At 34.5% G+C, this 27,806-nt stretch overlaps 1 protein-coding gene across 3 annotated transcripts; it reads left to right on the top strand.

Annotated features, from left to right (window-relative positions):
- Nucleotides 1-4,516: 4,516 nt before the first annotated feature.
- LOC134243825 (receptor-type tyrosine-protein phosphatase kappa-like) lies at nucleotides 4,517-27,113 on the top strand. Of its 3 annotated transcripts, XM_062726051.1 has the most exons (23): nucleotides 4,517-4,536; nucleotides 5,262-5,396; nucleotides 6,560-6,694; nucleotides 6,787-6,921; nucleotides 7,282-7,416; nucleotides 7,565-7,676; nucleotides 8,539-8,645; nucleotides 11,141-11,310; nucleotides 11,554-11,641; nucleotides 11,883-11,959; nucleotides 15,463-15,499; nucleotides 16,802-16,899; nucleotides 17,145-17,264; nucleotides 17,384-17,532; nucleotides 18,224-18,359; nucleotides 20,822-20,971; nucleotides 21,160-21,259; nucleotides 21,452-21,525; nucleotides 21,666-21,800; nucleotides 22,063-22,194; nucleotides 22,981-23,132; nucleotides 24,944-25,079; nucleotides 25,450-27,113. In XM_062726051.1, exons 5-23 carry the CDS (start codon nucleotides 7,341-7,343, stop codon nucleotides 25,507-25,509), a joined length of 2,109 nt encoding a protein of 702 aa, XP_062582035.1. In that variant the 5' UTR covers nucleotides 4,517-4,536; nucleotides 5,262-5,396; nucleotides 6,560-6,694; nucleotides 6,787-6,921; nucleotides 7,282-7,340; the 3' UTR covers nucleotides 25,510-27,113. The 3 variants fall into 3 exon arrangements, with proteins under 3 accessions (XP_062582035.1, XP_062582036.1, XP_062582038.1); XM_062726052.1 differs by lacking the exons at nucleotides 4,517-4,536; nucleotides 5,262-5,396 and adding an exon at nucleotides 5,876-5,892 and having other exon boundaries at nucleotides 25,450-27,112; XM_062726054.1 differs by lacking the exons at nucleotides 4,517-4,536; nucleotides 5,262-5,396 and adding an exon at nucleotides 6,237-6,248 and having other exon boundaries at nucleotides 25,450-27,112.
- Nucleotides 27,114-27,806: the final 693 nt, after the last annotated feature.

The following is a 27,806-nucleotide window of genomic DNA, read 5'->3' on the forward strand; positions in this document are numbered from 1 at the left end:
GGCACTTTCACATATTTAACTTTATTCTTAATCCTTCAGAAAATTGGCAATCTTGTTGTGTATTAATGAGAAATATTAAAACTTTAATCCAGAAAAATAATTTTATTCAGAATAGAAATGTTAGAAAACAAAACACCTTCACAAGTATCGTCATTTCGAACTAAGTCGTGTGTGCAAATCGATCACACTCGTGTTATGTACACAGTTTTTGTAAACAAGGCACAAACTCTGTTTTTATTTATGTTAAGATTTCACCGGGTGCGTTCTGAATCGTCACAGTCTGCTTACCACAACTGCATGGACTGAGAATATATTGTGTGATTGTTTTGCTTTTGAACATGTCTACTCTGAATTTTCTGAATTATAGTATCAATATTTTGCATTCATACACAACACAGTTGCCACTTTTCCTAAGTATTAAGAGTAAAACTAAAATTTGTGAAAGTGTAAGGATGTGTCAATCAAACCCGCCAAAAAAATTAAAGTTTTAATAACTTTAAAATGAAATAATATTTTTAAGTAATTTTTGTGTGAAATGCTATTAAAATATATACTTTGTAATATTATAGAGAAAAACACAGAAAATATTAACTTCAAATCTGTGTCGAAGTACCTTTAAGCTGAAAATAACTACCAAATTCATCAAAACAAATATTTCTGAGGTTGTATATGCCTTTTCTCCCAAAAAATAATCCACAATATTTGATACGGTTTGACAGTTGGGACGAACGCCGTTAATTGTAACTTCAAAAATATACCTGAAACGTTGATCCGCCACTTCAAACGCCAAGTCGCACGAGACATCTAGACTGTGACGTCACACGAGAGCTCATCAGGGTTTATGGAAACAGCTGAGTGTCTAGTTGAAACCATGAAGTTAGAATAATCTAACTGTGTCTCGGTACAGGCCCTCACCACACTTAAAATACATCCCATATGCTTGCAATATAGCAAATCGGAGCGGATCCGCTCCGAAATGATTTTAAAGAATATAAAAGGATTTTCACTAGAAATAACTACCAAATTAATCAATACAAACCTTTTTGAGATTGTATATGCCTTTCATCCCAAAAAATAATCCATATAAAGACGAAAATCCAATAAATTTTCTCAACATTTTTCTCTCGCTTCAAATTTAGCTGCCATGTTTTCAATCGGAATTCTCTGAATTGTTCATAGTAAATGCACTGAGTACAACTTTTCTATGAGTTATTGCCCGTGTTTCTTTTGCTACAATATGAATACATGGAACGAATTCTATCGTTAAACTGGGTCCGTAGGACAATATTATTTTAACGATAGAATGTTCTATCTAGAAACCATAGACCTATGGCAATTTTTGTCAAAAAACATTGCAGATTTATTTTGTGTTTCTTTTAAAGATTTCGACAAACTGAAAGCCTTTTATTCTTTACATTATTATTTGCCGAAAGGGTATTGGGTAGCAAAGGAATTCTGGGAAGGTTTCACAGAAAAATTTGCTTGACCTATGTACAGATTTCATTCAGAATTTCCTCTTTTCCTACACTTTAGTCTATTGAGCTCGCTATAAAAATGAAAATTTAACATTTTTTTTCAAGGTTTTGCTTATCCGTTGAAATTTACATGCTTACATTCAGAAGTCTCAGGATTGTCTGTAGCTAATGCAATGAGTTAGAGTTATCAGCCATTTTTCCTCGCTACATTGCCAATACATGGAACAAATTCTATCGTTATTCTATCTGTAGGACTATATCATTTTAACAATGAATAGAATGTTCCATCAGGTATCCCCAAGCTCTGACTGCCATCACCTAATGCATGTTAAGCTGAGAAAAGCTATCTGAAATATTGTAAATGTTTTTTCCATCGCTAAAGTCTTACAAATGACCAAACCTCAAACATAGTTTTTAACACCAATTTGTAGCAATTACAAATAAAAAAACAACAACAAAGTTATCATGCTTAAATCACACCAAGGCATTCAAAAAGATATGAAATAGACAGCACTTGATACAATCATGATCATGATGATTACTGCTTAGTAATTATACTTGGTAATTTTATGTAGGAGAATATTTTTTATGAATCTTAGCTATTGCTTATAATATTGTAATTTTGACTCAGATGACACAAAGGTGTAGCTTTAAATAATTTTTCCAGTAAGTGTTCATTTTAAAGGTACTTGGACACAGGTTTGGAGGTAATTTTTTCTGTATAATATTACGACTTATATATTTTAATAGCAATTCACACAAATATTAATTAAAAATCTTATTTCATTTAAAAGTTATTAAAACTTTAAATTTTTTGGTGGGTTTGATTGACACATCCTTGCACTTTCACAAATTTTAAGTTTACTCTTAAAACTTAGGGAAAGTGGCAAACTTGTTGTGTATAAATGAAAAATATTAATACTATAATCCAGAAAAATCAGATTAGACATGTTCGAAAGCAAAACAAACACACAATATATTCTCAGTCCGTGCAGTTGCGGTGAGCAGACTTTGACAATTGAACGCACCCGGTGTATCGTAAACAATCAACAATAACAGAGCTCTTGCCCTGTTTACAAAAACTGTGTACATAACACGAGTGTGATCGATTTGCACACAAGACTTAGTTCGGAATGACGGTACTTGTGATGGAATTTTGCTTTGTAACATTTCTACTCTGAAAAAAGTTATTTTTCTGGATTAAAGTCTTAATATTTCTCATTAAATCACAAAAAGGTTGCCACTCTACCGAAGGATTAAGAATAAAGTTAAAATTTGTGAAAGTGCAAGGATGTGTCAATCAAACCCGCCAAGAAATTTGAAGTTTAACTTTTAATAACTTTTAAATGAAATAAGATTTTTAATTAATTTTTGTGCGAAATGCTTTTAAAATATATAATTTGTGATATTATACAGAAAATATTAACTTCAAATCTGTGTCCAAGTACCTTTAATTCACAAGTTTGCTATTTTAAAACCTGATTTAAAACTAATTTTCCAAAGTCAGACTAACTTGTATTTTTCAGTTTATTTTGTTTTTATTTTTTCAGTGCGTGTTTGTGAGCCTGGTACATTTGGATGGCATTGTAAGTTTGACTGTCGTTGTGCGGAGGGCAGCTGTGACCCAGTCACTGGGGCCTGTCCCTCAGGATGTAAACAGAACCGCTACGGCCCCGGATGTCAGCTCTGTAAGTAAAAGACAATAGTGGTCCCAGTGCAAAAACAGTCATGAAAAAAAGTACCATCCACCCCCCTTTCCCCATTAAAAATAAATAGATATTCCATTGGAAATTGTTAGCATATTGAACATTCAAAATCATAGTTGCTTAGCATGTATAGGCATGTGGTGTATTTTTTATGATAATAAGAAAAAGAATTTCAAGATGTCATAGATATGATACACATTGGAAGTGAATACAGATATTATTTTTTGTTTTTATAACAGTTACAACCAATGTAAATCTGAAAGTTGCTGTTCTCATGTAATTTTGCGAGTAACTAAAAATAAAAACAAAATTTTGAACTTAAGTATCTTAAGTATTTCAGCAGAAAGTTGAAACATTTATTCTAAATTGGTAGGTTTTGAATTTGAGACAAAAATAAGGGAAATTGAAATATATATTTCATTTGATACCTGATTTGGTTTTGCCAGTATCGGTGTTCCGTTACTCGTCGGAGGCTCATGGATATCAGGGGAACACAGACAGAACTGGTGATGGAGAGAAATGTGTTCCATGGAACAACACCATATTTATCAAAATGTATGGATTGAAATCATCAGATTTTCCCGATCAGGCAATCCCTGGTGCCGTTTGTCGAAATCCACTGAACTTCAAAATAAGAAGTGAGGCATTGGAAGGCAAAGGACCATGGTGCTTCACCAACTTCATGGAAAAAAATGAATATTTCGGGTCATGTAATATTCCATTAAGAGGTAAGTTTAGGCTAGGGAGTCATGTAATATTCCAATGGGAGGTTTTAATAGGCATATGATATTTTACTTTAAAGACAAAAACCATTTGATTGTCTTACATGCAATTCCATGAGATTAACCAAAGTTTATTTGCCATATGAAATTTTTAACCATATGATATTCTTCTTATACATACAGTGCATATAATGAAGATAATGTATAAGTCACTCAGATTGCAGAAATAGGTTAAATCATTGTAATAATTGTTAAAAGTTTACTTCAGGAGCGGAGCTTCAGGGAGATGTTTACTGGTATGTATGTAATGTCTTGTTGTAGGTTGTGATTCTGGAAGGTTTGGTGAGATGTGCGAGTTTGAGTGTCATTGTAAGAATGAGGACTCGTGTACTCGTCTAGGGACATGTCCATTGGGATGTCATCCTGGTTGGCTCAATACAACCTGTCAAACACGTAAGTGACACTGACTCAATACAATCCGTCAAACACATAAGTCTCACTGATTCAATGCAATCTGTCAAACACATAAGTCACACTGATTCAATATAACCTGTCAAACATATATGTCACACACACTCAATACAATCTGTCAAACACGTAAATCACACTGATTTAATACAACCTGTCAAACACGTAAGTCACACAGACTCAATACCACTTGTCAAACACACAAGTCTCACTGATTAAATGCAATCTGTCAAACATGTAAGTCATACTGATTCAATATATATAACCTGTCAAACATGTATGTCACACACACTCAATGCAGTCTGTCAAACACGAAAGTCAGACAGACTCAATACAACCTGTCAAATACCCAAGTCACACTAAATCAACACAACCTGTCAAACACGCAAGTCACACTTATTCAATACAACCTGTCAAACATGTAAGTCACACTGACTCAATACAACCTGTCAAACAAGTAAGTCACACTGACTCAATAATACCTGTCAAACTGAAGTCACACTGACTCGATACAACCTGTCAAACATGTAAGTAACACTGACTCAATACAACCTGTCAAACATGTAAGTCACACTGACTCAATACAACCTGTCAAACATGTAAGTCACACTGACTCAATACAACCTGTCAAATACGCAAGTCACACTGATTCAATACAACCTGTGAAACAGGTAAGTCACAAAGTCCTGGTATTTGCAAATGTCTTCCGTATTGACACCCCAAAATTCAGTTTTATCAGTGCTGAAAATTTTTTTCTATAAAGATCAATGTTATACATGATAATAATGTACAGTAATTCAAATTTCTTGTTCTCAAATGCATGTTAAAGATGTTCATCAATTTATATTTGTAACATGTTTGTCATTTATGTACATCTTGTAACACAACAGCTTGTGAGCCCGGTAACTTTGGAGATGGTTGTGTGTCCAGGTGTGGAAACTGTAAATCGGGACCGTGTGATTTTGAGTCGGGGGAATGTGATGGAGGGTGTTCAGCAGGCTGGAAAGGGAAACTGTGTAAAACTGGTAAGTGGGGGGTTTAATGAGGTACAGAGAGGGGGAAACTGTGTAAAACTGGTAAGTGGGGGATTTAATGAGGTACAGGGAAGGGGATACTGTGTAAAACTGGTAAGTGAGGGATGTAATGAGGTATAGAGAAGGGGAAACTGTGTAAAACTGGTAAGTGGGGGATTTAATGAGGTACAGAGAGGGGGAAACTATGTAAAACTGGTAAGATTAAATAAGGTACAGAGAAGGGGAAACTGTGTAAAACTGGTAAGTGGGGGATTTAATGAGGTACAGAGAGGGGGAAACTATGTAAAACTGGTAAGATTAAATGAGGTACAGAGAAGGGGAAACTGTGTAAAACTGGTAAGTGGGGGATTTAATGAGGTACAGGGAAGGGGAAACTGTAAAACTGGTAAGTGAGGGATGTAATGAGGTATAGAGAAGGGGAAACTGTGTAAAACTGGTAAGTGGGGGATTTAATGAGGTAAAGAGAAGGGGAAACTGTGTAAAACTGGTAAGTTGGGGATTTAATGAGGTACAGAGAAGGGGAAACTGTATAAAACTGGTTAGTGAGAGATTTAATGAGGTACAGAGAAGGGGAAACTGTATAAAACTGGTTAGTGGGAGAATTAATGAGGTACAGAGAAGGGGAAACTGTGTAAAACGGGTTAGTGGGAGATTTAATGAGGTACAGAGAAGGGGAAACTGTTTAAAACGGGTTAGTGGGAGATTTAATGAGGTACAGAGAAGGGGAAACTGTGTAAAACGGGTTAGTGGGAGATTTAATGAGTTACAGAGAAGGGGAAACTGTGTAAAACGGGTTAGTGGGAGATTTAATGAGGTACAGGGAATGGAAACTGTGTAAAACTGGTAAGTGGGGATTTAATGAGGTACAGGGAAGGGAAACTGTGTAAAAATGGTAAGTGGGGGATTTAATGAGGTACAGAAAAGGAGAAACTATGTAAAACTGGTAAGTGGGGGATTTAATGAGGTACAGAGAAGGGGAAACTGTATAAAACTGGTAAGTGGGGGATCTAATGAGGTACAGGTAAGGGGAACAAATGCAGATCTAATGAGAAATTGTTTGTGGGTTTGTTGTTTATGTACAGTTTATTATGTAGGCTGTGCTGATGGAGGGTTTGTGTGAATTGTCTTTGTTTTATGTACGGTTTGTTTTGTAGGCTGTTCTGATGGGGAGTATGGGGAGGATTGTTTGGAGACTTGTGGGGCGTGTCGCAGACCTCCATGTGACATCCGTACTGGTCAGTGTGCAGGGGGATGTCAGGACGGGTACACAGGAATTCTCTGTAAAACAGGTCAGTATAATATTATACTGTTATTGTCACATCACAATGGGGTTTTTTTTTATGAAAGATAAATCCTATATTTAACATGACATTTACAACAGAATGTGAAGCTGGATATTTTGGGACCAACTGTAGTAGGACATGTGGCCATTGTTTGACAGGAAGCTGCCATTTTGTGACAGGGGTGTGTTCAGCTGGATGTAAGCCGGGGTGGCAGGGGATCCAATGTCTGGAAGGTAAGGATCCAGTTGTTTTGATGGTGTTTGGGGTAGGATTCAGTGTCTCATTAGACAGCAGAGCAATTCTTAGATTTTATTTTTCAATTTAATTCAAATAATTACATATCAGTATTCATTGAATTTCTCTTAATTTTGTCTGTCTTAATTCCATTGTCTGTCTTAATTCCATTAAAAGCCAAATAGATTTTTTTTGTAATCAAAGCTTAAGTAATTTACTTCATTAATTTATAACCCTTAAGGCTTGAATTTAAATTTTTTCTTACATTTATAATTGAAATTTTTGCCGTTTCACTTCCTGAACCTCTAGAAGACCATATTCCATTAAGATGTGACTATTTCAATTTGTTTATTTGGCAGCGTGTGATGATTTCAAGTTTGGTGAGAACTGCTCCAATAATTGTGGGTCGTGTCTCGGTATGACCCCCTGTGATAAGGAGACCGGGCTTTGTACTGGGGGGTGTGAGGACGGATTTACTGGGGACCTGTGTATGGGTGAGTAGCTTTGGTGTAAAAATAAAGCATTAAAAGAATTATGAACTGTATAAAATTCTAACTTAACCGACATTACCTCAGTGTTTGATTGATATACAATCATGACAGACTAAGATAATGAATTTACCAATCCTATCTGAATTTGAAGATTTGGTTCCAGTGGAGTTATCAGACAATACATCGACGGGGAGTGTTATTGGAGGCATTGTGGCAGTACTGGTTATTATAGCCATCATTGTAATTGTCGTCATTGTCATCAGGTAGGTTTTATCCTTTGAAGTTGATGTTAAATACATTGGCAAGATGAATTACCTTTGACGATTTTACAAATCTTGTAGGGAATATTACTTCCTTCACTAGGAATTTCACTTGAGGATACTAGTATAGGGCCTGCTGTTCCCACAAAGTTTCATACTCTTAGGGATTTTATACTATTTTAAAATTTAAAGTTCAGCAGTTAAGATTTAAAGATTGAAAGAACTATATGCGGTATATTGCATATATTTGCCCCCACAAAAGTCAAATTTTGAAAACTTCCTGAAATGTGCTGAATTCAATAAATTGTATGTGAAATATAAATTAACAGAAAATATTTTAGTGTCAAAGCAGTGTATTTACAATTTTTGTTTTATGACGTCACAAACTAGTCTGATTTTATATCCTTTTTCAGAAAGAGGACAAAATGGACAAAATTTCAACAATTTTAGCTTCAAAATTTATAGAGCGCAAGTTTTTTTCAGGAACAATATTGACATTTTTAATTGTTATTATCATTCTACACATCATATCAAAATATTGGTCCTGAACACACATGCGCTCGGTGACTTTTACTCAAAATATCGACGAAATATGTACATTTTTCTGTAAAATTCATAAAAAACTGAAATTTACGTCATGTTTGTGACGTCATTACGTACATATGGCGTCATTACTTATGAAAATATTCAGTGCATTGAAGTCAGCTTATACTTCCCTGCTTAAGAACTTAATTAAATATATTTCCATCGAAGTTTGATTTGGGGGGCAAATACTGGTTATTACCGAATAAAGTTCTTTACATCGTTTACATACATATACATGTATCTTTCATGGTATTTATAGCATGATTACATTATTTTACAGACGTAGAAAGTTACAGACGCTAACATTTGGTAAAAAAGGACAGGATGAAGAAAAACGGCCTGTAGAACTGACTCAAAGTAAAGAAACGGATCAGCTAATAGCTAATGGTAGGCAGTAAACCTGTATTACTGTGAAATCACTAATTTTCATGGGGGGGTAATTTTCATAGTTTTCAAGGTATGAAGAGACCCACGAATTTATATCCACCACTGAAATGCAACTTTTGACATACAGTCAAACCTGTTTTAAGAGGCCACTCGTGGGAGAATGACAAATTGGCCACATAAGACAGGTGGCCACTTATTCCAGGTTTCAAACCAATGAATTAAAAAAATTGCGATCACAGTTGTGTATTTATTTTCACATGTATCCAAATCCAATTTCAACACATTTAAAAACTTGGGAAATTTTAAGTCAAATTAAATCCATTTTCTTACATTTTATTTTACATGAATTTCTGTGAGAAATCTGTTATTGTTTTTTTTTTGTGTGTTGGTAATTTAATTTTGCAGCCACAAGAAAATCATGAAATGTTCTAACAACTTATTAGCGTTTCCCTGATGCTGTGTAAAGCTTTTTAGTTTTTCTAGATATATATTTATTTATATAACATAAAGACTGTCCGCTATGACTTGATAACCTCAGGCGAAATTAATTGTAATTGAGTTCATGAAAATATTCAACAACTTACTTTCGTATATTAAGAGCACCAAAAAACATCTGTTAACAATAAATCATTTAATCATATTAATTAAATCATTAAATCCTGACAGAATTCAAATTACACCTGCAATTATTGGTCATTAACTCATTATCAGCTGTTCATGTTTGGCTTCGTATGAGGATACGAGGTCACGTGTCAGACGGAAGTCATGTGACAAAACGGACAAAATGGCCGCTGAAAACAGGCATGTTGAGCGCATGGGACCTAAAAACACTGGCCACTGGCCGCGTTAGACAGGTGGCCGCTTAAATGAGTTAAAATATAGTGAAAAATTGAACGTGCGGGATTGAAACTGGCCACTCATGGGGAGTGCTTTATAAGTTTAGCGGCGTAACATTGTGGGGCTCCTTAATCTGAATGTTGAACGAAAGACAACAGGATATAATTTGTTTTTAATATTTTATTAGATTTTATTCAATAAACATACAAAAATACTCTTCTTCAGCTCTGCGGTCCTCACCTGAAATAAAGACAAACCAACCACCCTTTCCAACAAATGTTAATATAAAAACCACCCTTTAGCAAACCCTTTAACAAATGCAAATAGACCTAATGCCTTTAGGTCTTGAGTTGAATCAAGCTTAAACTAGTGATATCTTCACTTATAGTGAGTACAAATATAAAATTTTAGGTTATAGCAAACAACTAATTGTATAGGGACAAAAAGTTTATGCTGATATCTCAATACAATGCGTTTAGCATTTGTTAACATTCAAAGGATGTAGCAAACAACTAATTGTATAGGGACAAAAAGTTATGCTAACATCTCAACAAAACTCAATACAATGCACCATGCATTTGTTAGTTTGTTGTAAATAATAATGTCAGGAGTTATAAATATCAAGTTCAGGTCACTTCTTGTGCCTTAGTAAATACTACTCAACAATAAACAATAACGAGTCCAGATCACTACTTGTGTCTGAATAAGATAAATGAATAAAGCAATCAAATGTTGCTAACAAATTCAGGTTAATAATTACCCATCATGTCAATTTGTTTCTCTGTCTAAAACAGAACCCTTTGTGATGGGGAGACTGCCTTATTCAGAGTTGGTCCGTCAGGTAGACCTTTCCGTGGGTGAGACCGCAGGCGTCTGACCTTTAGACGCTGGGAGCTCGTATATAAAGCCTTTACAAGCTTTATGACGTCAACCACTCAAAGCATGAGATTTGGCGCCATAACGTCAAATAGCTGGAAAACTTCGGACGCACTTAACTATTATACTTATCCGAGGTGTTCCGAATGCACTTTATAGATTTTGCCACTAAGTTAAAAAGCAGAGTGTAATTATAAGGTTTTACCCTAATTATCAATGAATGGATTTATTAATTATACAAATTATCAAAGGTAAGCACATTTAGTACTCTATAAAAGCATTTATAGACCAGTAAATGGTTTATTTACATTCCGTATTCCTCAAAACATGGAGGAAATTCGGTACATGGTGAACAATTTGCACCCAGATCATAATAAATTCCAAATAACATTAATCAATAATAACAGATAAACAAGAATAAATGTCAATTCATATCATTCATTCAATCATTCATCGAATCATTATTTTAATGATTCATATCACAAGAAACATTTTGTTTACTTATTCATAACCATAGTGGAGAATGCCAAATTCGTAACATTACTACTAAACAGTTATTCAACCATGAAATAAAATCCCAATGAACTAATAAATTTTCCTCAAACCTCAAAAATTTGACCCTCGAAAATATGTGATTTCACAGTAATATTGCTCTCTAAATGTAGTCTTCAGGTCTCTCAGCTAGAAAAAAAAGTGACACACTTTATCATTTGAATAAAGGAGAAACTGAGAGGCCTGCCTATTTATCAGTCAGTTAATTACGTATTAATTTTATTTCCCAGAATCCTCTATGTCTGATCCTCATGATGACACAGATCCCAACCTGAATGAGCCAATATACGCCAACGTTAACACCAAGAAGCAGAGCAGTCCTATCAAAGTGGCCGACTTGTTTGATTACATCCGAGAAAACAAGAAAAACGAGTGTGAGGGATTCAAAAAAGAGTTCAATGTAAGACGGAGATTAAAGTTTGATACCTTAAAGAAAATATGTTAAAACTTCAATGTATTGGAAAAAAAGTAATCCACAAATATTTGGCCTCAAAAATTATGGTTCCACAATATTACATGTACCAAATGTAGACATATTTCTGTTAAGATGAAAAGTCCTTCCTTTTGGCAACTTTGCCACAAATCTTATAAACAAGCTTTTTGATAAAGGATGTTATAAAGCTATTGACTTTTATTACATCAGGAACTCCCCCATGGGTTAATGGCACTCTGTGATGAAGCTAAGAAATCCGAAAACAAACCTAAAAATAGATACGGAAACATCACAGCCTGTAAGTAGGAATTATTGTCTATCTATATGTGTGTGTTCTAAAATCCTCATGTCATGATAAATTGTTATGTAATCTATTGTGATGTTAAAGATGACCACTCCCGTGTTGTGTTGGATCAACTCCTTAATTTCAATGGTATACATGTACATCTATTGTAATGTTACAGACGACCACTCCCGTGTTGTTTTGGATCCACTCCTTAATTGTAATGTAATACATGTAATCTATTGTAATGTTACAGATGACCACTCCCGTGTTGTATTGGATCCACTCCTCAATGACCCTAACTCAGATTACATCAATGCCAACTTCATAGATGTAAGTCAAATGGTTAATCAGATTCTTTGTAAATTTGCTATTCTCTATTTTATGAAACTTGAATAATTTTTATACCCCCGCAAACGAAGTTTAGGGGGGTATATTGGAATCACCATGTCCGTCTGTCTGTCCGTCTGTCCGTCCGTCTGTAGACAAGATTTTGTCCGGACCGTTTCTCAGAAACTGTTGGATGGATTTGTCTGAAAATTTATACACTTATTATTCACCATATGAAGGTGTGCACCTGGGATTTTCATCATGATTGGATGATTTTTCTGCATTTTACAGGCGTTTTTTCTTTTTTATTTTTTAATTTTGTTTGGCTCATAACTAGAAAACTATTAGACTTACAATCATCAAACTTGGACAATTTATGCATCTTGGGTAGACGGTGTGTCACGACCTATTTCAAGGTCACTGTGACCTTTAATTTAAGTGATTTTTTTAAAAAAACTAAGTCTTTAAAATTTTAAATTTCATAATCCTAAAAAATGTAAAAATATAGTTGTATCCTTATTAAAAAATGCTAAATTAAGTAAAAACTTATTTTTCATCATATACTTTACAGCAAATTCTATAACAAATATTAATGATTTGAGAGGAATTCAGTTTGTCCCATGGGCATAATTATCAAGCACTGGTCAAGGAGAATTTTTGATAGCAGAAATTAATGAGTTCATTGTCGGGAGTTAACTGGCAAGAACATCATGCAGTATTATCTTAATTTATCTCTTGGGAGTTGGGCAGAAAGAAATGGCCTTATAGTTGCTTGTGTTAATTAAGAGTTCTTGATGGCTGTAGTTCAGATAAAGATCTTTCAATTGGTGTAATGTAATTAAAACACTGTTCAAGTTCAAGTTCAAGTTCATTTATTCGCTCAACACCATATTAAATACATGGTACATGAGGACAAAGATAAATATTTACATGTATATATATATAATCAGGTCAGAGGTATAAGTATATGATATACACAATCAGAAAATGAGAAGGGAGAAAAATGGAAAAAGAAAATGAAGAAAAAAATATAATAAATAAAACATGTAATAATGACATAAATAAGGGGAACAAATTATGGAGGACAGACTAAATCGTATATTTTTGATATAAACATACAAAGTTTTTTAAGCGACATAGCATCTTGTTTTGTCATCAGTTGAGAAAATTTCAAAATATTAGGTCTAGTAAAGTAGTACTCATTAATATACTTTTTCCTGATTTTTGACAGTGCATTACATCATATACTTTACAGCAAATTCTGTAACAAATGTTAATGATTTGAGAGGAATTCAGTTTGTCCCATGGGCATAATTATCAAGCACTGGTCAAGGAGAATTTTTGATAGCAGAAATTAATGAGTTCATTGTCGGGAGTTAACTGGCAAGAACATCATGCAGTATTATCTTAATTTATCTCTTGGGAGTTGGGCAGAAAGAAATGGCCTTATAGTTGCTTGTGTTAATTAAGAGTTCTTGATGGCTGTAGTTCAGATAAAGATCTTTCAATTGGTGTAATGTAATTAAAACACTGTCAAATTGATGTTTTAGTGTATGATTAAAACTGAATTAGTATTGTATAATATAATTAAAATTAATTATACATGCGTTCATTGAAAAAAAATTACATTTCAATTTTTATATATTTGCAACAAATTGCAGTCATGTCTCACTTAGAATTTTATAGTCTAAAGAATAATTATTAATTTTTGATTTTTAGCTCACCTGAGCCGAAGGCTCAAGTGAGCTTTTCTGATCACATTTTGTCCGTCGTCCGTCCGTCTGTCTGTCCGTCCGTCTGTCTGTCCGTCTGTAAACTTTTCACATTTTCGACTTCTTCTCAAAAACCAACGGGCCAATTTTGACCAAACTTGGTACAAAGCATCCTTGGGTGAAGGGAATTTAAATTGTTAAAATGAAGGGACATATCCCCTCGCAAGGGGAGATAATCAAGAAAAGACAAAAATAGGGTTGGGTCATTAAAAAATCTTCTTCTCAAGAACCACTGTGTCAGTAAAGCTGAAACTTATGTGGAAGCATCCTGGGGTAGTGTAGATTCTAAATTGTTCAAATCATGACCCCCGGGGGAAGGGCGGGGCCACAATGGGGAATCAAAGTTTTACATAGAAATATATAGGAAAAAACTTTGAAAATCTTCTTCTCAAGAACCACTGGGCCAGTAAAGCTGAAACTTATGTGGAAGCATCCTGGGGTAGTGTAGATTCTAAATTGTTCAAATCATGACCCCCGGGGGAAGGGCGGGGCCACAATGGGGAATCAAAGTTTTTTATAGAAATATATAGGAAAAATCTTTGAAAATCTTCTTCTCAAGAACCACTGGGCCAGAAAAGCTGAAACTTATGTGGAAGCATCCTGGTATAATGTAGATTTTAAATTGTTAAAATAATGACCCCCGGGGGAAGGGTGGGGCTACAATGGGGAATCAAAGTTTTTTATAGAAATATATAGGAAAAATCTTTGAAAATCTTCTTCTCAAGAACCACTGGGCCAGAAAAGGTGAAGCTTATGTGGAAGCATCCTGATAAAATTTAGATTCTAAATTGTTCAAATAATGACCCCCAGGGGAAGGGCGGGGCCACAATGGGGAATCAAAGTTTTTTATAGAAATATATAGGAAAAATCTTTGAAAATCTTCTTCTCAAGAACCACTGGGCCAGAAAAGGTGAAGCTTATGTGGAAGCATTCTGGGGTAGTGTAAATTCTAAATTATAGGAATCATGACCCCCAGGGGAAGGGCGGGGCCATTATAGGGAATCAAAGTTTTACATAGAAATATATAGGAAAAATCTTTGAAAATCTTCTTCTCAGGAACCACTGGGCCAAAAAAGCTGAAACATATGTGCCCATGGAAGGATCATGGGGTAGAGTAGATTTCAAAATGTCTAAATTATGATCAGTGGGGTAGGGTAGGGATGCATTATGTATAACAAGGGGGAAATCTGGTAAAGAACAGAATGGTCAAAGCTTCTCAGGTGAGCGATGTGGCCCATGGGCCTCTTGTTTTTTATTAGACTGTAACATTTCCATTATTTCATAAAATATGCAATAAACAATTTAAAGCTGCAGACGGATATTTGTTAAGCTCTAACACAGCCAGTTTAGAATTATATGATGTACGTATTATTTGTTTTAATTAATCCCTGCACTGTAAGTCTCTTAGAGATGTATGTACAATATTTTAAACCTGATAAGAAATGGAAAATAGATCATTGAAATCTGTGTCAATCTGTTAATCAAGGTTACTTGATTTTCTTGCACCCTAACCAATTTATGATTATTGAACAATATTTGATTGGCGTATCATGCTGTGGCGGGGCACTTTATTAGACAATAGTGAACACCTCTTACTAGATCGATAAAATATTTCTGAATTGGCACCTACTCTGAAAAACCCAGCGGGGGTATTTGTCCCTATTGGACAGTTCTAGTTTTTGATTAATATAACACAAAAACAAGTGTTTATCTTTTTCCTGATCTTTCATTAAGGGCTACAACAGAAAAGGAGCTTATATCGCCTCACAAGGTAATGGACACTTGTTTGTTAAAAATGAATAAAAAATGTTGTTTTACTGTATACAGGGTTATTTTCGCCCCGTTTTATAATTGCCCTTTTGAACTTGTGAACAATTTTGCCCCATTTTAAATTCACCCAGTCATAGTTCTGTTTAAGAAATTATGCTGTATATTTTGATTCGCCACGTTTTAAATTGGCCAATCAAGGAGAAGGCAAAAGGGGCAAATATTTCCCTGTACAGTAGAGACTCGCTATTACGGTGACGGTTTTATATGATAGAACGCTTATTACGTTGTAAATTCAAAGCACAAAACCATTTCTTAACAAAACTATACAAAAAAGAACCGTTTATTACGTTGTCCAAAATCGCCAGGTCTCAGCAATACGATATAAAAATTCTGTCAAATTTTTTTTTCACCCCGTGTTTATTCAGTGTTGATTGCTGGTAGACACTTAAGGAGACGCTAAATAAACATTGGAACACCTGTGCTCTGAGAGAGTGTTAACTGACAGGGCAGTTAGGTGATTAGTGACGCTTGATTGCACCCACCTGGACTGTTCCAGCGAACCCAGCAGATTTGGAGATGTGCCAAAGCCATTGTTAATTGTTAATCAATTAAAGTTTACTCATAAACCTAGCTTCTTCTTTATCTATCGCTGTTATTTTTTTTTTAATTCTTTAATTCTTTATTTCATACATAGTTTAATAAATTAATTTAATAAATAAAATGTTATATTTAATATTATGCATGTAAGCTGTACACAGGTACACATAATGTTTAATTTTGTTTGCAAATAAACTGCGTAAATAAACAGCTTGGGAATCAAACATAATTTGGACAAATTTTGAACTCCACTAATTAAAAAATGTGCTCTATACTCTTATTGTGTTGGAAAAAGAAGAAATAGCATCCTGAAAATAAGTTTTAAAGATAAGTAATCAATGAATTAAGTGTATATGGCATATTGGAGAAGAATTTGAGCATGAAAAGGAGATAGAAGGAGAAAAATATACCCCCAAATACAAGAACATGTTTTCCAAACGATGTTTTACTGGATTTTATTGGGAACTTTTATTACGTTGCCCTCGGTATTACGATATTTTACCATGACAAAGTGAACATCGTAATAACGGGTCTCTACTGTATACAGTTTTTAATCTTCTGAAGTCATAAAGCATTTCACATTTTGGTGAATAATATTTTTTCACTTAAATAGCATACACATATATACCCATGTTAGTACATGTATATTAAAACACCTCTTTGATGCACACAGATTATTTGTATCTTTGTTTTTCTGATAATTAAGGTCCCACTAAGGTGATGATTCGAGATTTCTGGAGAATGGTTTGGCAGAAGAGAGTCTGTAAGATTGTCATGCTGACCAACTTAATGGAGGCCTGCAAGGTACTCTCTAGTGTCTTGTATCCTGTCTCAGTACTCTCAGTACTTGTCTTATTTGAGAGAAATTTCAGTCATAATACCATCAGACTTAAAATTTTGTTTTTTAAAATGATATCAACTGAAAAAAATTACATTTTTCAAATTGTTCATATATTGTGAAAAACTTGTTAACTTCCAGATTAAAAAAGAAAAATTAATTGTTTTAAATAAATGTATGAAGTTCTCATGGAATTTTTTCAAATTGACAGAAAAAATGTGAGCAGTACTGGTCGGAGGAGGGGGCTGGTAAATACGGGGACATCTCGGTGGAAATGTTAGACACGGCGGTGTTTAATGACTTTACCATCAGAACGTTCAAAATAGCTGCAGTATGTATCAATCAATGTTTGTAATAGATTGAATTAGTTCTTCATTAAATGATGCAGGTTAATTAATGCTAGTAACATTTATAGAGTCATTTTCTTGTAACTGTATCTTTGTTTACCAGAATGGAGTGAGTCGTATTGTGAAACAGTTCCACTTCACCAGCTGGTCAGATCACGGTGCCTTGATTTACCCCACCCCTCTGTTGACCTTTAGACGTAAAGTTCGGATGTACAGTCCGGACAGCACGGCTCCTATAGTGGTTCATTGCAGGTAAACAATAATAACAAACAAGTTATAAACACACACTGGGCACCTGCTTTTAATCCATCACCATATTTACATGTATTATCCATAGGGCTGTCATGGTTCCAAAATTTTTCGGGTCGGGTCGGTTCTGATTTTTTCAGGTTCGGTTTCGGGTTTTTCAGTTCGGGTAGGTAGTGGAATAAAAGCTCGTGATTTGTATTATTTTCAACAACAAAAAGAATATTTTCATTTAATCTTAGAAATAGCAACATAATAACTAGCTTAAAGTAGCTTCCTGACTAGACAACAATTGTACCAAATTATTTAAATCATCTTATAATGACAATATACTAACAAATGTCTTGTTTTTGACGCCATTTTTATAGTAAAATCTACAGTACTCTATTATACAAATCGGAACCGAACCAAATTCCGGAAAAACGGAACCGTACCCGACCCGAGTTAATTGTTCCGCGGTTCCAGGTCATTTCGGGTACCCGTGACAGCCCTAATTATCCATGTACAAAATGAATTAGGAAAACATGATTTTAAGTTCTGTATGTGAAGTTCACTGTTCAATGTCATTTTTTCTCTCTAAAATAGTATTGATTTTGATTTCTATCTTTAAATTTGCCTACAGGGTAAAGAATAACAATAAGAACTATAAGTTTATATTTGATGAGAAGTAGACATGACCTTTGTTTTGATGTTACAGTGCTGGTATCGGTCGGTCGGGGACATACATTGCCTTAGACTATCTACTGGATCAGGCTAGAAATGAGAACATTGTAGACGTCCTGAAGTGTGCTCAGCTGATGAGGGCCAACAGAATCAACATGATCCAGACGTGGGTAAGTGTCACCGTGATAGTGGTAAACAACAGAATCAACATGATACAGACATGGGTAAGTGTCACCGTGATAGTGGTAAACAACAGAATCAACATGATCCAGACTTGGGTAAGTGTCACCGTGATAGTGGTAAACAACAGAATCAACATGATACAGACGTGGGTAAGTGTCACCGTGATAGTGGTAAACAACAGAATCAACATGATACAGACGTGGGTAAGTGTCACCGTGATAGTGGTAAACAAGAGAATCAACATGATACAGACATGGGTAAGTGTAACCGTGATAGTGGTAAACAACAGAATCAACATGATACAGACGTGGGTAAGTGTCGCCGTGATTGTAGTAAACAACAGAATCAACATGATACAGACGTGGGTAAGTGTCACCGTGATAGTGGTAAACAAGAGAATCAACATGATACAGACATGGGTAAGTGTAACCGTGATAGTGGTAAACAACAGAATCAACATGATACAGACGTGGGTAAGTGTCGCCGTGATTGTAGTAAACAACAGAATCAACATGATACAGACGTGGGTAAGTGTCACCGTGATAGTGGTAAACAACAGAATCAACATGATACAGACATGGGTAAGTGTCACCGTGATAGTGGTAAACAAGAGAATCAACATGATACAGACATGGGTAAGTGTCACCGTGATAGTGGTAAACAACAGAATCAACATGATACAGACGTGGGTAAGTGTCACCGTGATTGTAGTAAACAACAGAATCAACATGATACAGACATGGGTAAGTGTCACCGTGATAGTGGTAAACAACAGAATCAACATGATACAGACATGGGTAAGTGTCACCGTGATAGTGGTAAACAACAGAATCAACATGATACAGACGTGGGTAAGTGTCACCGTGATTGTAGTAAACAACAGAATCAACATGATCCAGACGTGGGTAAGTGTCACCGTGATAGTGGTAAACAACAGAATCAACATGATACAGAGGTGGGTTAATGTCACCGTGATAGTGGTAAACAACAGAATCAACATGATACAGACATGGGTAAGTGTAACCGTGATAGTGGTAAACAACAGAATCAACATGATACAGACGTGGGTAAGTGTCACCGTGATAGTGGTAAACAACAGAATCAACATGATACAGAGGTGGGTTAATGTCACCGTGATAGTGGTAAACAACAGAATCAACATGATACAGACATGGGTAAGTGTAACCGTGATAGTGGTAAACAACAGAATCAACATGATACAGACGACGGTAAGTGTCACCGTGATTGTAGTAAACAACAGAATCAACATGATACAGACATGGGTAAGTGTCACCGTGATAGTGGTAAACAACAGAATCAACATGATACAGATGTGGGTAAGTGTCACCGTGATTGTAGTAAACAACAGAATCAACATGATACAGACATGGGTAAGTGTCACCGTGATTGTAGTAAACAACAGAATCAACATGATCCAGACGTGGGTAAGTGTCACCGTGATAGTGGTAAACAACAGAATCAACATGATACAGAGGTGGGTTAATGTCACCGTGATAGTGGTAAACAACAGAATCAACATGATACAGACATGGGTAAGTGTAACCGTGATAGTGGTAAACAACAGAATCAACATGATACAGACGTGGGTAAGTGTCACCGTGATAGTGGTAAACAACAGAATCAACATGATACAGAGGTGGGTTAATGTCACCGTGATAGTGGTAAACAACAGAATCAACATGATACAGACATGGGTAAGTGTAACCGTGATAGTGGTAAACAACAGAATCAACATGATACAGACGACGGTAAGTGTCACCGTGATTGTAGTAAACAACAGAATCAACATGATACAGACATGGGTAAGTGTCACCGTGATAGTGGTAAACAACAGAATCAACATGATACAGATGTGGGTAAGTGTCACCGTGATTGTAGTAAACAACAGAATCAACATGATACAGACATGGGTAAGTGTCACCGTGATAGTGGTAAACAACAGAATCAACATGATACAGACGTGGGTAAGTGTCACTGTGATTGTAGTAAACAACAGAATCAACATGATACAGACATGGGTAAGTGTCACCGTGATTGTAGTAAACAAGAGAATCAACATGATACAGACATGGGTAAGTTGTCACCGTGATAGTGGTAAACAACAGAATCAACATGATACAGACATGGGTAAGTGTCACCGTGATAGTGGTAAACAACAGAATCAACATGATACAGACGTGGGTAAGTGTCACCGTGATAGTGGTAAACAAGAGAATCAACATGATACAGACATGGGTAAGTGTCACCTTGATAGTGGTAAACAACAGGTGCTATGTCTCCAATATTTACATGACGTGAATATGTTGGCTTCATTCACTGTGTATAACATATCAGTTTTATTTGCTATAAATCAAGTTCAACATGAAAAACAGCTCTGTAAATTCTGCAGTAAGTGACTCTTTCTTTAATGTCAGAATTCTGTTTCCAGGAGCAGTATGTGTTTGTTTACGAGACGATACTGGAGGCCACCCTGGCAGGGGAGACAACTATCGCACACTCAGCATTCCGTGCTCAGTACGAGGAGCTGTGTCAGCCACCAGACAACGGGGGACCAGCCAAAATGGAGGAACAGTTCAAGGTACCCTTAGTTATTATTGGCTGTTAGTGTATGTCCTTTTATTGATGAGGTTTATCCCTGATTAAGAAAACTATTTAATTGAATAAAGAATTTTATTATACACATAAAGTAAAGGCAGATATTCATAAAACTTGCCATAAGTGATTGCTCTTTGTTTAGAACAGTAGAAATTTCTTTGTTTGTTGAAGGTGCTGCAGAAGTTAACTACTAGTATTGACAGTTCGCAGTTTAAAGAAGCATTAGACCCCGAGAATGTTAGCAAAAACAGAGTGAAAAATATTCTGCCAGGTTTGTGTTCTACCACAAAAAGGGATAAAAGATTCTGACCTTTTCATACTGACTTAACACTATCAGTGGGGAATCTAAAGTTTAATTTAAAGTTTTTATTTAAGTCAGAAAGTTAAAGCTTTTCAATTAAAGAATAAAAAATAACATTTTACCTCCTGAAACTACTCATTGTCAATTTTTTTTTAATTTTAGCAAAGCGATGCCGCCCAAATTTGTACACTCAAGTAGAGGGATGCAATAACTATATTAATGCCATGTTTCTACCTGTAAGTTTTACATTAAGAATTTTTAATCTAATTTATCTTAATACTCTTTATATGCTTTAGAAATACAGTGCATTCTTTTGTCATGAATTACCGGTATGTAGTATTTGTACAGGGTGTAATGAAAGTTCTTTCTGTTATAGGGCTACCTCCATCGTGACTCCTTTATTGTGACACAGATGCCTCTGCCTAACACAGTGGCTGACTTTTGGAGAATGCTATATGACTATAATTCCCACACTGTAGTCATGCTGAATGAGTTTGATAGAAATGACAAGGTATGGACATGTTTATCATGTTGGAGGTAAATCATGCAATCAGTTATCTTAATTCTTCATTGCAAAATTTCAAGCAAATTTTACTACGTCATCAGTGAATGGTTAATATTTAATAGGTATTACCAGCAACAATATAGCCCTTTCTGATATTTTAGATCTAATATTTTCTGAAGAGGATCCCCCCCCAAAAAAAGGGGGGGACTACATAATTGCATCTACTATAGGTATATATATGATATGTATGAATACCTTGTTTCTGTAGAGCTGTGCCTTGTACTGGCCGGAGGAGTACGGTTATACAGTGGAGTACGACCCACTCAGTATAGAGTTACTGTCCTCTACTGAAGATAACAATGTCTCCATCCGAATCTTCAAACTCAGCAATCGCATCAAAGTAAGTCATAACTCAGTAATCGCATCAAAGTAAGTCATAACTCAGCAATCGCATCAAAGTAAGTCATAACTCAGTAATCGCATCAAAGTAAGTCATAACTCAGCAATCGCATCAAAGTAAGTCATAACTCAGTAATCGCATCAAAGTAAGTCATAACTCAGTAATCGCATCAAAGTAAGTCATAACTCAGCAATCGCATCAAAGTAAGTCATAACTCAGCAATCGCATCAAAGTAAGTCATAACTCAGTAATCGCATCAAAGTAAGTCATAACTCAGCAGTCGCATCAAAGTAAGTCATAACTCAGTAATCACATCAAAGTAAGTCATAACTCAGCAGTCGCATCAAAGTAAGTCATAACTCAGTTATCGCATCAAAGTAAGTCATAACTCAGTAATTGCATCAAAGTAAGTCATAACTCAGCAGTCGCATCAAAGTAAGTCATAACTCAGTAATTGCATCAAAGTAAGTCATAACTCAGTAATTGCATCAAAGTAAGTCATAACTCAGTAATCACAACAAAGTAAGTCATAACTCAGCAATGGCATCAAAGTAAGGCATAACTCGGTAATCGCATCAAAGTAAGTCATAATTCAGCAATCGCATCAAAGTAAGTGGATTAGTTCATACAAGTTTCTAGAACAATATTTTGACAAATTTAGTTGTGTTTGTTATAAATACTGCCATGTGTCTTGTTTCTGCATACAGAAAGAGGAGCGAGCAATGAAATACTGATATACATTTGTACATGTATATAATAAAATATTATTTTTTTTCCTGTGAACAGAAAGAGGAGCGAGCAATCAAACAGTTCCAGTTAAAGTCCTGGACTGAGAACCAGATCGTGCCAAGTAACCCCGACTCCATGATGCAGGTCATAGAGATGGTCTACGATTGGATGAAACAGAACGGCAAAGGACCAATCACAGTCCATTGCATGTCAGTTTATAATTCTTTGTTAAAATAGAGAGAGAAAACTGTGTTTGAAATTAAGAAATTAATAATGTTTTTATACAAATCAAATACCATAAAACTCAGTTAGTACGAACACAAATATTGCAAATTCATGGATTAGCGAAGTTATTTTGGATCCCCAGCTATATAAATTTAATGAATTCCTCATACGGATACAACGAAGTAATTTCATAGGTCCCCCTGATTTCATTATAACCAACTTTAACTGTACTTAAATAACTTGTAATTTTTTAACTATACTAAAACAAAAATTGATGAAGTAAATGCAATTATTTCATCTTTCTCATACAGTCAAACTTGTCTTAGCGGCCACCCGAAATCAATGGCCACTCGCGGTAAGCTGCCACTTTCAGTTCCCCCCGGCCATTTCGTCATTTGTTGCAATTCTTTCAGGTCTTTTTAATACATTCGCTTGGGTCATTATATACTCGATAGTGAATTTGACCTATTAAAGCAATTAAACAAATTACTTTTAGATACGCTGAACGTTGTGTTAATGAAAAAAACATGTTTCTCCTGGTAGACTATTTTGTAATTATTTTTCACTTTTAGACTATTTTGTAATTATTTTTCAAGATCGACCATTGAAAAATTAAAAGAATTCAAATACAATTAATAGTTTTTACACAGCTAAAGAAATTCAATCTTTAAGCTTACTTCTATCAGATTTTGTACTTTTCGACATTAATTCATCATTTCCTTGAATGTTTACTGGAAGAGTATGTGACCTAACACAGGGCTATCGATATTTTCACACCTTTTTTTGATTCCATGTAGAAACCCCTAATTGCTACTCTTGTGAAAACAAAGTGCATGATTATCTCATGAGACGATCGATAGGGATTAGTTACGCTCTACTGCACATGACACCTGTGTTGTAGAATGATGTCAACTGCGTAAATACACCTCTCTGGTCAACTGGTTAATCTTATTTGTGTGTCTGTGTATGTTACAGTGAAATTCTGTCAACTTTATATTATAATAGAAATAAAGACCAGACTTTAAAAACTCCAGCAAGTAAGGTAATCGCCGATTAATTAAATGGGGGGAGGGGGTTACACTGCTGAACATTACTTGAACTTTAAATACTTAAATAAATTTCTAGACTTTATTTTATTTTCAACTTAACTGTCATTTAATTAGTAAGTTTTTGTTATTTTTTTTAAAGAGATAATAGTAAAGCACATGTATTTCTTCAAATGCTTATTAACAGAGTTTACTTAATATTTTAATGTAAATCACACTGAGGAATGTATGATGTTTAACTGATATGTAGGAACAGAAACATGCACAAACCGTAACAATTTGGAATTATTTAATATTTCTTAAATTGTATATGTGCATTAATTAATACAATGTATATACACCAAAAAAATTTTTGTGAAATTTACCTGTTTAATTATCTAATTAATTAATTTAACTGTAGTGCTCAATGTTGTTTATTTATTGACCAACTGGCTATTTTGAGGGCAAACTGGAATAAGAGGCCACCTGTCTTAAGTGGCCAGTTTCCAGACTTCCCAAAGGTGGCCTCTTAAGACAGGTTTGACTGTACTTTTCATTTGATACAGGAACTTAAAGTTCCATATTCTTAAAAGTGTATATTGTGCCAAACCTTGTGAAATATTTTTAAAATAATGGGATGTGTTAACTAGACATTTCCCAAATTGATAATTATATATGTCAACCATGGTCTCAGTCATCATGCTTGGTTGTTACACCCTTTGTGGTCTGTAGGACAGCAATCTCTTCAGTGTTGTTTTTACTGTTAACAGGAACGGTGCTAAGAAGAGTGGATTATTCTGTGCCATTAACCTGATGTTTGAGAGAATGCAGCGAGACCATGAGGTGGACGTATTCCAAACCCTGAAAACCATCCGAGTCAACCGACCTCAGTTTATAGAGGACATTGTAAGTCAACAAATTATACTGTAACTTAATAACTGGCCAATATTTGTAGAGAATTTAAGACTAACAGATATAGTTAATTTAGTTAACTGAGTGCTCAAAAGTTATCCAAGGATAAATAAAAAATGTGTATTGAGTTTATTCTGGTTTTGATGATACAAGTATTTAGTATTCCCAACATTCATAACAAGCCCTGAAATAAACAGACACTCCAGGCTGACAAAGAGAACAATGTACATTATTCATTTATCAAATACTTCCCAAATTGGTTAAAGGAAGTAAATTTAGTTCATGTGTGTCTAGAAATTAAATGATATTTATTTACGGTAGTCCGTTTCAGATAGAATAATGTCAAACTTGTTTATAATTTCAGGAGCAATACCAGTTTTGTTACCAGATGGCCCTCAAGTATCTAGATTACAATGATCTCTGAACGTTACAGATCTGACTGGCCGTGTATCACTCGCGGATTTAATCGAGTCGTCAGCATTATCATGACATTGTGTTAGTTGTACCATTACCATATAACCATAGCTGTATAAATGTCTCTCCAATACCAAGTTTTTATATCCATATGATGGTAACTGTGTGACTTGGTCCAGTTAACAGGTGCTCTGGTCCATTCCTGGTTGTGTTACTTATTATAGACGGGTTGTCTGGGTTAATTGAAAGCTTTACTAGTTATATTTTACACAGTTTACCTTTACATGCAGGTTGTGAAATATTCCATACTGTGATTTGTAAAAAAAAAAACAACATTTTTTTTTCTCCATTGTTTTTAATAGTTATATATATATTTGTCAGAATGTATTAAAATATGGTTAAGTATTACTGTGTAAAAGATATATATTTTTATATGTATGTTTTAATCCTAAGGCTATTTTACATTCCAGTTACAAATTATGATGGTATAAAAATTTGCTACATGTACATGGGTATTTAAAAGACTGTATATTGTTTTTATTATTCAAAATACAAAAAAAAAATCATATCCATTCATAAACAGATATGTTGGACAAACATATACATATTAAAATGTGTCCAATCTTTGAACAAATGTTATGAAATATGTGCTGCTTATATTTTTTCATAAAATTTATTTTACAGATTCTGTTTTATAACTTTAAGGACCAAATTACTTTCATTCCAGATTTTTTCCATTGATAATTCTTTACTCTCAGCCTAAAAACAAGTATGTAGGACTAACCTTTGTTTCACATAAAAATTTGTTGTAAATGAATGCTCATAATATTGGAAATACTCAATTCATATTGATAAATTCTTAATTTTTTAACTTCATTTAAACTCGGTCAATTTTACACTAAGAATCTTTCATCATACATGTAATTCTATTTAATGAGGATCTTTTGATAGAAAATTTGAAAGCATTTCTTTTTCAGCTATTAAAGGTTTTAGTATATTGAAATCATGTGTACTGAACAATTACTTACTAATGAATGTTTAACTGTTTGTAAACTTGTTAGGTTGTTAAACAACTGTCTTCTTCATTTGTTATGTCCTGTCACACAATGTTAAAAACATTCCTTTGTTCATACTTACACGTACAAATGTAAATATTAAAATGTACACAGGTCCTTTTTGTATATATCTTCATGTATATTTTACTTTCTCTCTTTTGTATTCTTGATCATTTTCTTCATACCTTAAGTCAGTTTTAAAGAAATTTGTACATTTCCACTTAAAGTCATAAAAATCGAGTAATAGGCCCTATTTAATTTCAAGGTATACATTAATAACTCTTATCAATTGACCATAACTTCAGCTTAGAAAGAATATTGAGATAACTTATAGTAAGCTTGTTGCTGATTTAGATTTCTTTTTATGGTATCAATGATTTATATTCAGTTCTGGAAGGTCTTTTCATGGTTGTGAATAATATTGATACATGTATATCTTCTCTGCTTAGTCAGGACAATTTTTTTTGTCCAATTTTAACAAGACCTAAAAGACTTTTTATGTTACTCCAAGTTTTGCCAAAACAATCATGATTGTAAAAATAGCTTACATAAATAAAAGAAGTATCAAAAGGAATTGATTTCTGTATTTATTGATTATAATAAGTTGTTGTTTTACAAGAACATATGAACAGTGGATAGAAAAAGGATGATAATTTAAAGATATGAATGCATCTACTAGACTAAGTATTACCAGGGCGGTCTACATACTAAAATCAAAGTACATGTATGTTAAGGAAGCTGTATACACTGCACAGTGAAGAGTTCTACTTGTGGGGTAACTATACAGTTCGAGTAATCTGCTCTTAGAAGTACATGTATGTAAGGTAGAAAAATATTTATTTAGAGGTAATCAACCAATTTGTAAAAGATTAAAATATTCTTAGCATTATATTGGACCAAGAATAAGTACATTTATGAATTCATTTTTACCATTTATTTTCCCTATGTAAATAAACAAAGGTGATCTCTACTCACAAATACTGAAATAGTCTGTTGTCTTTGAACATTTTTCCTCCAGAAATAGGCTTGTCACCCTATGGTGAAAATGAACGAAATACTGTATAGGGGGAAAATAACTCGCGGTGTTAATATTCGCTATAATCACGGTGTTAATGAATCCGTGAATTCAAGAAACAGTGAATAAGTTTTCAATATGTATAGATAAGGGAGGAAACTTTTCTTACATACCAATTCCGCGAATTCAAGAAACCGCGACAGTGTCAGAGAAGAGAAAAACGCGAAAATTACAAAC

The sequence above is a fragment of the Saccostrea cucullata genome, unplaced genomic scaffold, assembly GCF_032062105.1.
Source record: "Saccostrea cucullata isolate Sc308-1 unplaced genomic scaffold, CSIRO_AGI_Scuc_v1 ctg2521, whole genome shotgun sequence".
Lineage (NCBI taxonomy): Eukaryota > Metazoa > Mollusca > Bivalvia > Ostreida > Ostreidae > Saccostrea > Saccostrea cuccullata.

Bases quoted from the DNA above. Each gene is read 5' to 3' on its own strand.
- LOC134243825 (XM_062726051.1), top strand. From the start codon at position 7,341: ATGACCCCCTGTGATAAGGAGACCGGGCTTTGTACTGGGGGGTGTGAG. The intron at 11,960-15,462 runs GTAAGTCAAATG...TCTTTCATTAAG, and splicing joins TCAATGCCAACTTCATAGAT to GGCTACAACAGAAAAGGAGC. The intron at 25,080-25,449 runs GTAAGTCAACAA...TTATAATTTCAG, and splicing joins CTCAGTTTATAGAGGACATT to GAGCAATACCAGTTTTGTTA.